Source organism: Pongo abelii, chromosome 2, assembly GCF_028885655.2.
Source record: "Pongo abelii isolate AG06213 chromosome 2, NHGRI_mPonAbe1-v2.0_pri, whole genome shotgun sequence".
Classification (NCBI taxonomy): Eukaryota; Metazoa; Chordata; class Mammalia; order Primates; family Hominidae; genus Pongo; species Pongo abelii.
Window position 1 is genome coordinate 115,321,029 of NC_085928.1, and position 10,064 is coordinate 115,331,092.

The following is a 10,064-nucleotide window of genomic DNA, read 5'->3' on the forward strand; positions in this document are numbered from 1 at the left end:
AAGCTGTCCAAGGTGTCAGATGCCCCTTCTTATTCACTTTCTCAAAATAGTCTGGGACACCCCCAACCCCACAACCCAGCTGAGTCACTGACCCCAATCCCCAGATCAGACTTTGGATGAATGAAGCTTCTCCCCCTCTGTTTCCCCTCCCCAGCCCAAAGGACATGTAACTGATTCCCCAGGATGGAAGAGTGACTTCCACAAGACCTAAAAATAACCGAACCACTTAATACTCTGAACATAGCCTCTCCCACCCACCCCCACCGCGGCCCACCCACTAGCCAGCAAGATAAAGGCAGCTGCTGGGGCTGGCAGGGGACAGAGACCTGGAGCCAGGGCAGCAAGAAGGTGTCTGTTGGAGCCAGCAGAACAGAAGCAATTTGAACAAGAACTTCCAGAGGAACGACGAACCCTGAGACCATAGCTGCTACAGACCGCAAACACCCCATCAGCCAAGAGAGACCTTCGGTGAGTAACCTACCTCTCCGTCCTTCCACGGCAAGGCTGGCTTTCACAGCTGGGATCCCCTCTCCTTCTGGAATGGACGTATTAGGGATAGCTCTGAGTAGGGGAAGGAGATTGAGGGGCACGCATGGGAGAAGGTAAGTGGAAGTCTCAGACATAAAGAACCCACAAAGGAGGTAAAGACAGTGTGAGCCCCATGGGAGCTCTCAGAGTGGCTGCCACAGGCCTGAAGCTAGCAGAAAGGACAGGCTCCTGCCAGGATGGCATGATCCAGAAAGGCCTGGAGTTGTGATTTTTAAAATACAGGTAAGGAGTGCCTCAGGCTTCAGGGCTTCCTTCCAGGGAAGCTTCAGGCAGGCCCAGGGTCTGGAGGAAGGAGGAACAGAAGAGAGGTAGGGGCAGGGGGCTGTAAGTAGGCCTGAGTGTGCATTGCTAGAACAAGCCCCATGCCTAGTTGTTGTGGATGACACTCTTGGCATATCTGGCCCAGGGATAGCTCCCAGGGGCTGGCCGGAGCCCAGCTCCCTACATATCATAGCCTAAAACCTGGGGTGGAATTAGGACTCTGCCCATGTCCATAGTCTTGCCCAGTGGGAAAGCCCCCAGGGCAGATCTGGGGGGCTCAGGAGAGGCAGACCAGACCTGAATTTGCCCAGATGTAAAGACATATGGAGCCAGCTGGGCCAAGGAGGAGGTGACCTGAGGACAGCAGGGGGACCATCTTGAGAGGTTGGCCCAGCCCTAGGAGACCAAGCTCTAGGACAGTTTTTGGGGCTCAACCCACCTAAGTCTGGTCCCAGTTATGAATTCTGTCCCGACTCTACACTTGCCCCAGGAGTCTCAAGCCAGGCAAGGATGGTGGTGGGAAGGCCAGGAGTCAGAAGACATGCTTCAGGCTTTGCTACTGCCTTGCTGAACTTCCTTGGACAGCTCCTTTCCCCTCTTTGGCCCTCTGTTTCCCTATTTGAACAATAAGGGGTTTAGATTGAGTGACCTCTGAGGGTCCTTAGGCCTGACATCCCTGGACTCCATGATAATAACTCTCTGTGGCCTTAGCAGAGATTCTGGAAATTCCTGGGGGTGGGGGTGGGGTGAAGCTGATGGTCTGCACATGCCATCTGCTCAGGCCACCCTGGTGGTGACAGGATGGAGTAGAGGTGGAGACAGGCACAGGTTTGTCTTGGGCAGGGGATCCTCGTTGGAGCTCAGAAATGAAAGAAAACCACCCAGAGCTTTGATGAGACTCAGGCTGCAGGTTTCAGAGCTCACACTCCCCAAAGGTTCTGATGTCTTTGGTGGACATGCCAGGGTGGGCATGGGGTCAGCAGGTCTCAGTTTCCTCTCTCCTCCTTCTGAGGTAGCCATAGGGAGGAAGTCCTGCCCCACTTGCTTGCTTCCAGTACCTCCCCCCAGTGCAGACTCCTTTGGCCAGGGAAGGTGTCCAGGTTCTAGCACCTGGTTGACCTGCAGCCCAGGGGCCTGACACCAGCCCAGGAGGCAGGATAGGGGAGCCCAGAGTAACGAAGGAGATGAGGTGAGCCAAGGGTACTGAGGGTCCCCACTGGCTGGGCCTCAGCCTCCCTCTGAGCCCAGGGCTGCTGTTCTGAGGCCAGGACCTCAGCTATATTTAGCACCCTGTGTGGTGCAGAGCAGTGGGGTCAGGGGCAGCAGGAGGGGGCACATGCTTCCCATTCTTTCCCTACTGGCCTCTGGGGACTGTTAGTACACCTGTCACAAGACAGATAAGACATACATGGACAGAGACCAGAGAAGGGCTTGAGGGGTGGGAGGCCATTGAGGGGCGGGGGTGTAGCCAGGGAGAGGCTGAGCTGGGGTGGCCATGAGGCCTGCAGGGGTAGGGCTTAGCCTGAAGCCCCCCTGAGTCTGAGCCCCTGAAGCTGTGCTTGCTTGCTTAGAGAGCGGTGTCCAGGAGCAAGAGGCAGGGCTGTCTCTGCAGAAAGGACCCTGGTCCCACGGTCCTCTCCCTGGTTGGTGTCACCCTCATATCCTCCCAGGGGTGCCTGCTGGGGAATAGTCGGGTTCTATGGCCAATAAGAAAGCTTTACACCTCCTACCCTCTTATTTCTTGGGGCCATGCCCTAAATGGAGTCTAGGGACCCCAAGCCAGCACGGCCTTCCACTTTGTCACCAAGATCTGACTCTGGGCCTAAGTTCCCTCATGTTAATTCATAAATGATTGTGCTAAAAGACCTTTGAGATCCCCCTAGCTCAGACATTCTCAGTCTTGGAGTATAGTGCAGAAAACCCTGACCACATATTCAGAATTTGGATCTGGCCTAAGCACGAGATATCTGATGAGCAGCTTCCCAGCCCTGATTCTCAACTGCTTCCACTCTAGCATGGGCTGTTGGCTTCTGCTTGCCTCCTTGGGCCTGGGAAAGGTTGGAGTGCGTTGACAGCCAAGAGGTCAAAGTTAGGCAGCGCTCCAGGTCAACATGGCAAGTCTGCCCTCTGGTGTTCTGCAAAGGAATCTCGTCTCCATGGGAAATCAGTCACCAGTTTAGAGACCTGCCTCTCCAAGGCTGGGACTCCGAAAGTCAGGATTCCCCCAGGCCGCTCCCCTGGGAGTCTTCCAGGGAAACACTGATTTTTAACAAAGGAAGGCGAGGATGGGGCATGTCCAGTTTGCCCACTGGAGGTTTATGCATCCCTTATGGAGCTAAAGGAAAGTGTCTCATGTCCAGTGGTACCATGGTCACTCCCTAGCAACGCATGAGATGTAGGGAAAGCAGGAACCCACTATGATTAATGGGTTCATGTCCTAAGTTCAAGACCTGTTGCCCACGAACCATGCAGGCAGCGAAGTGAAGCCCAGGCCAGGCACATAGAGAGAGGGAAGGAGTCTCTAAGCGTAAGTCACCCAGAGCTACTCTGACTCTGAGCCCTGTTTACTACCATTTCTCCCAGCATCCAGCCTCTACCCTGCTGAACATCTAGATCTAAGGCCCCCAATCCCATCCTCATCTCTGCCCCTTCGTCTCAGAAGGATGGCCGACACCCAGACACAGGTGGCCCCCACACCAACCATGAGGATGGCAACTGCAGAAGACCTGCCCCTCCCTCCACCCCCAGCCCTGGAGGACCTGCCACTGCCGCCACCCAAGGAATCCTTCTCCAAGTTCCACCAGCAGCGGCAAGCTAGTGAGCTCCGCCGCCTCTACAGGCACATCCACCCTGAGCTCCGCAAGAATCTGGCTGAGGCTGTGGCCGAGGATCTGGCTGAGGTCCTGGGCTCTGAGGAACCCACCGAGGGTGACGTTCAGTGCATGCGCTGGATCTTTGAGAACTGGAGACTGGATGCCATTGGAGATCACGAGAGGCCAGCTGCCAAGGAGCCTGTGCCACGTGGTGACGTCCAGGCCACCTCCCGCAAGTTTGAGGAAGGCTCCTTTGCCAACAGCACAGACCAGGAGCCAACCAGACCCCAGCCAGGTGGAGGAGACGTTCGTGCAGCCCGCTGGCTATTTGAGACAAAGCCACTGGACGAGCTGACAGGGCAGGCCAAGGAACTGGAGGCCACTGTGAGGGAGCCTGCAGCCAGCGGAGATGTGCAGGGTACCAGGATGCTCTTTGAGACACGGCCGCTGGACCGCCTGGGCTCCCGCCCCTCCCTGCAGGAGCAGAGCCCCTTGGAACTGCGCTCAGAGATCCAGGAGCTGAAAGGTGATGTGAAAAAGACAGTGAAGCTCTTTCAAACAGAGCCCCTGTGTGCCATCCAGGATGCAGAGGGTGCCATCCATGAGGTCAAGGCCGCATGCCGGGAGGAGATCCAAAGCAACGCAGTGAGGTCTGCCCGCTGGCTCTTTGAGACAAAGCCTCTGGATGCCATCAACCAGGACCCCAGCCAGGTGCGGGTGATCCGGGGGATTTCCCTGGAGGAGGGGGCCCGGCCTGACGTCAGTGCAACTCGCTGGATCTTTGAGACGCAGCCCCTGGATGCCATCCGGGAGATCTTGGTAGATGAGAAGGACTTCCAGCCATCCCCAGACCTTATCCCACCTGGTCCAGATGTTCAGCAGCAGCGGCATCTGTTTGAGACCCGAGCGCTGGACACTCTGAAGGGGGACGAGCAGGCTGGAGCAGAGGCCCCACCCAAGGAGGAAGTGGTCCCTGGTGATGTCCGCTCCACCCTGTGGCTATTTGAAACAAAGCCCCTGGATGCTTTCAGAGACAAGGTCCAAGTGGGTCACCTACAGCGAGTGGATCCCCAGGACGGACAGGGGCATCTATCCAGTGACAGCTCCTCAGCACTGCCCTTCTCTCAGAGTGCCCCCCAGAGGGATGGGCTAAAGGGGGATGTGAAGACTTTTAAGAACCTTTTTGAGACCCTTCCCTTGGACAGCATTGGACAGGGTGAGGTTCTGGGCCATGGGAGTCCAAGCAGAGAAGAAGGAACTGATTCTGCTGGGCAGGCCCAAGGCATAGGGTCCCCAGTGTATGCCATGCAGGACAGCAAGGGCCGCCTCCATGCCCTGACCTCTGTTAGCAGAGAGCAGATAGTCGGAGGTGATGTGCAGGGCTACAGGTGGATGTTTGAGACACAGCCCCTAGACCAGCTCGGCCGAAGCCCCAGTACCATCGACGTGGTGCGGGGCATCACCCGGCAGGAAGTGGTGGCTGGGGACGTTGGCACTGCTCGGTGGCTTTTTGAGACCCAGCCCCTGGAGATGATCCACCAGCGGGAGCAGCAGGAACGACAGAAAGAAGAAGGGAAGAGTCAGGGAGACCCCGAGCCTGAGGCACCCCCAAAGGGCGATGTGCAGACCATCCGGTGGTTGTTCGAGACTTGCCCAATGAGTGAGTTGGCCGAAAAGCAGGGGTCAGAGGTCACAGATCCCACAGCCAAGGCTGAGGCACAGTCCTGCACCTGGATGTTCAAGCCCCAACCCGTGGACAGGCCAGTGGGCTCCAGGGAGCAGCACCTGCAGGTTAGCCAGGTCCCGGCTGGGGAAAGACAGACAGACAGACATGTCTTTGAGACCGAGCCTCTTCAGGCCTCAGGCCGTCCCTGTGGAAGAGGGCCTGTGAGATACTGCAGCCGTGTGGAGATCCCTTCAGGGCAGGTGTCTCGTCAGAAGGAGGTTTTTCAGGCCCTGGAGGCAGGCAAGAAGGAAGAACAGGAGCCCCGGGTAATCGCTGGGTCCATCCCCGCGGGTTCTGTCCACAAGTTCACTTGGCTTTTTGAGAATTGTCCCATGGGCTCCCTGGCAGCTGAGAGCATCCAAGGGGGCAACTTCCTAGAAGAGCAGCCCATGAGCCCCTCAGGCAACAGGATGCAAGAGAGCCAGGAGACTGCAGCTGAGGGGACCCTGCGGACTCTGCATGCCACACCTGGCATCCTGCACCATGGAGGCATCCTCATGGAGGCCCGAGGGCCAGGGGAGCTCTGTCTTGCCAAGTATGTGCTCTCGGGCACAGGGCAGGGGCACCCCTATATACTAAAGGAAGAGCTGGTGTCAGGTGAACTTCCCAGGATCATCCGCCAAGTCCTGCGCCGGCCAGATGTGGACCAGCAGGGGCTGCTGGTGCAGGAAGACCCAACTGGCCAGCTCCAACTCAAGCCGCTAAGGCTGCCAACTCCAGGCAGCAGTGGGAATATTGAAGACATGGACCCTGAGCTCCAGCAGCTGCTGGCTTGCGGTCTTGGGGCCTCCGTGGCAAGGACTGGGCTGGTGATGCAGGAGACAGAGCAGGGCCTGGTCGCACTGACTGCCTACTCTCTGCAGCCCCGGCTAACTACCAAGGCCTCTGAGAGGAGCAGTGTGCAGCTGTTGGCCAGCTGCATAGACAAAGGAGACCTGAGTGGCCTGCATAGTCTGCGGTGGGAGCCCTCGACTGACCCGAGTCCAGTGCCAGCCAGAGAGGGGGCCCAGAGCCTGCCCCCAGCTGACAGCATCATCCATGTTCCCCTACTGGACCCCAGCATGGGGATGGGGCATCTGAGAGCCTCAGGGGCCACCCCTTGCCCTCCTCAGGCCATTGGAAAGGCAGTCCCTCTGGCTGGGGAAGCTGCAGCACCAGCCCAATTGCAAAACACAGAAAAGCAGGAAGACAGTCACTCTGGACAGAAAGGGATGGCAGTCTTGGGAAAGTCAGAAGGAGCCACGACTACCCCTCCGGGGCCTGGGGCCCCAGACCTCCTGGCCGCCATGCAGAGTCTGCGGATGGCAACAGCTGAAGCCCAGAGCCTGCACCAGCAAGTTCTGAACAAGCACAAGCAGGGCCCCACCCCCGCAGTCACTTCCAAGGACGGTCTTCGGAAAGCTGGGGCTACCCAAAGCAACATCAGGCCTGGGGGTGGAAGTGATCCCCGGATCCCAGCAGCCCCCAGAAAGGTCAGTAGGGAAGAGCAAGCACTACCCAGAGGGCTGCCTGGGGGGTGGGTGACAATTCAGGACGGCATCTACACCGCTCATCCTGTGAGGACCTTTGACCCACCTGGGGGTGTCCAGCCTTCTCAGAGGGAACCCCAGTCAAGGCACAGGGAGACTGCCCTCTCAGTCCAGGCTCCCCGCCCACTCCAGGGAGGCCCAGGTCAGAGTACTGGGCCAGGGCGGGAGGAGCCTGGGGGCCGCACACAAATGGCCTTGGGGCCTCCAGGGAAGGCGATGGCAGAAGTCTGCCCAGGGGGCCTGCAAGCTGCAGAGACTACCCTGAAGACTGCCCCTCTAGGCTGCCACACTCTGGCCTCTGGGCCCCAAGCAGCAGGTGCCAGCCCGCACCCCCATAATGCCTTTGTTCCTCCTCCTCCTACTCTCCCAGCTGCTGTGACAGGACCTGACTTTCCAGCCAGAGCCCACCGTGATGAGGACTCCATCCAGCAGGCCTCTGAGCCCCTGAAAGACCCCCTTCTTCACTCCCACAGCAGCCCTGCTGGCCAGAGAAACCCTGGAGGGTCACAGACAAAGACCCCAAAACTGGAGACCACCATGCCCCCAAAGAAGAAGCCGCAGCTGCCCCCTAAACCTGCACACCTAACCCAGAGCCACCCTCCTCAGAGGCTGCCCAAGCCCTTGCCTCTATCTCCCAGCTTTTCCTCAGAGGTGGGGCAAAGAGAACACCAACGAGGTGAGAGAGATACAGCCATCCCTCAGCCAGCCAAGGTTCCCACCACTGTAGGCCAGAGCCACATACCTCTGGCCAGATGTCCCAGTGGACATAGCCAGCCCAGCTTGCAACATGGCCTCAGCATCATGGCCCCCAGGCCCACCAAGAATCAGGCTACAGGCAGCAATGCCCAGAGCTCTGAGCCCCCCAAGCTCAATGCCCTCAACCGTGATCCCACCTCACCACTGTGGGGCCCCGGCCCCTCAGGAGAGCAGCCCATGGAAGGTTCCCACCAAGGGGCCCCTGATAGCCCTGACAGTCTGCAAAGAAATCAGAAAGAGCTCCAGGGCCTCCTGAACCAGGTGCAAGCCCTGGAGAAGGAGGCCGCAAGCAGTGTGGACGTGCATGCTCTGCGGAGGCTCTTTGAGGCCGTGCCCCAGCTGGGAGGGGCTGTTCCTCAGGCTCCTGCTGCCCACCAAAATCCCGAGGCCTCAGTGGAGCAGGCCTTTGGGGAGCTGACACGGGTCAGCACGGAAGTTGCTCGACTGAAGGAACAGACCTTGTCAAGGCTGCTGGACATTGAAGAGGCTGTGCACAAGGCACTCAGCTCCATGTCTAGCCTCCAGCCTGAGGCTAGCGCCAGAGGCCATTTCCAGGGACCTCCAAAAGACCACAATGCCCACAAGATCAGTGTCACAGTCAGCAGTAGCGCCAGGCCCAGTGGCTCAGGCCAGGAGGTCGGGGGTCAAACTGCAGTCAAGAACCAAGCCAAGGTTGGATGCCACACTGAGGCCCAGAGTCAAGTCAAGATCAGAAATCACACAGAGGCCAGAGGTCACACAGCCTCAACTGCCCCTTCCACCAGGAGGCAGGAGACATCAAGAGAAGATTTGTGCCTTCCTCGGGTCTTACCTTCCAGCCGAGATTCGCCCTCCTCCCCAACGTTTATCTCCATCCAGTCGGCCACAAGGAAGCCTCTAGAGACTCCCAGCTTTAAGGGCAACCCTGACGTCTCAGTGAAAAGCACACAACTGGCTCAGGACATAAGCCAGGCCCTGCTCCACCAGAAAGGTGTCCAAGACAAAACTGGGAAGAAAGACGTCACCCAGTGCTCTGTGCAACCTGAGCCTGCCCCTCCCTCAGCCAGTCCCCTGCCCAGAGGGCGGCAAAAGAGTGTTCTGGAGCTACAGACTGGGCCAGGTAGCTCACAGCACTATGGAGCCATGAGAACCGTGACTGAGCAGTATGAGGAAGTGGACCAGTTTGGGAACACAGTCCTCATGTCTTCCACCACAGTCACCGAGCAGGCAGAGCCACCCAGGAGCCCAGGCTCCCACCTCGGGCTCCACGCCTCGCCCTTGCTGAGGCAGTTCCTGCACAGCCCAGCTGGGTTCAGCAGTGACCTGACAGAAGCTGAGACGGTGCAGGTGTCCTGCAGCTACTCCCAGCCAGCTGCCCAGTGAGGCCCACCGCCTCCCACCACACCTGCCACCTGTTCCTGGCCTCCACTGCCCCAGGACTGAGGTGGGTGCCTGCCTCCTGCACACTGGAGCAAGGACCAAGAGGAAAGGGCATCTCCAGAGGATTACTGTGGGCCATTTCCCTTTTGTCAGTTCTTTCAACAGGCCCAGTTCTTCCAAATGGAAAAAGAAAGGTCTGGAAGAGGCCCACAGAGTTGCACAGGCGTGGGGTAGGATGGGGGCTCCCACTTGCTTGTGGAGGATGTAATATGTACAGACACACACATGTTTTTCACACAGGCCTGGCCCACGTATGGACAGGTGTGAATCTGCACACCACTGCCTGAATTGGAGCCCCCCAGAGTGTCCCTCTACCCAGAGTTTTTATTTCTTTTATTAGTCTGAGTGTTCCCAGCCATCTGCTCCTTAATCCCTGGAGAGGAACAGAGCCAGCTGGACACCGCGTTGGTCTCTGTTTGGAATCACTGTGAGGTCTCCAGAAGGACCTGGCCGCCAGCCCCTTCATCACCATCTCCATCATTCAGCTGGTCATCTGGTGGCCCAAAGGTCACACAAAGAGTCAGCAATCAGCATGTCCCTAGAAGCCAAATGCACTGCCTTTCTCTGTCCCCACGACTGTCCCCCACTCTGCACCCCAAATGGGAAGCATACAGTCTGAATAAATCCAAGTTTTATTCTCTACTCTGTGCATGTCTGACTGTGTGTACATCTGTTGCAGTCTGTGTTCCCACTGCAGGGGGAGAAAACAGCCACAACCTCCAGGTGCCTCGTCTTCCTAGCAACAGCAGTGTGGGAAGGCTCTAAAAGCTACCCCTTCTCCACCATCTTGGCTGGCAACCAGAAATGCCCTGCCCACACTTCTATTCTCCTTGCCCCATCCCCATCACACACACACACACACACACACACACACACACACACAGTGCTGCCCTCTCTATCTTGACCTCGCCTCCTGGATGTTCTTGAACACCATCCTGGAGGGGTTCTTAGAATCCTGCCCCAGAGCTGGAGAGCAGCCCAGTCAGGCCTGGGAAGCGGGAGGAACTCACA

General features: G+C 58.0%; 1 protein-coding gene across 2 annotated transcripts; it reads left to right on the top strand.

The window, feature by feature from the left end:
- Positions 1-318: 318 nt before the first annotated feature.
- XIRP1 (xin actin binding repeat containing 1) lies at positions 319-9,695 on the top strand. Of its 2 annotated transcripts, XM_024244871.3 has the most exons (3): positions 319-468; positions 3,394-6,821; positions 7,249-9,695. In XM_024244871.3, exons 2-3 carry the CDS (start codon positions 3,474-3,476, stop codon positions 7,255-7,257), a joined length of 3,357 nt encoding a protein of 1,118 aa, XP_024100639.3. In that variant the 5' UTR covers positions 319-468; positions 3,394-3,473; the 3' UTR covers positions 7,258-9,695. The 2 variants fall into 2 exon arrangements, with proteins under 2 accessions (XP_024100639.3, XP_002813962.4); XM_002813916.5 differs by having other exon boundaries at positions 3,394-9,695.
- Positions 9,696-10,064: the final 369 nt, after the last annotated feature.

Excerpts from the sequence above, each read along its gene's own strand:
- XIRP1 (XM_002813916.5), top strand. The coding sequence starts at position 3,474 with ATGGCCGACACCCAGACACAGGTGGCCCCCACACCAACCATGAGGATG.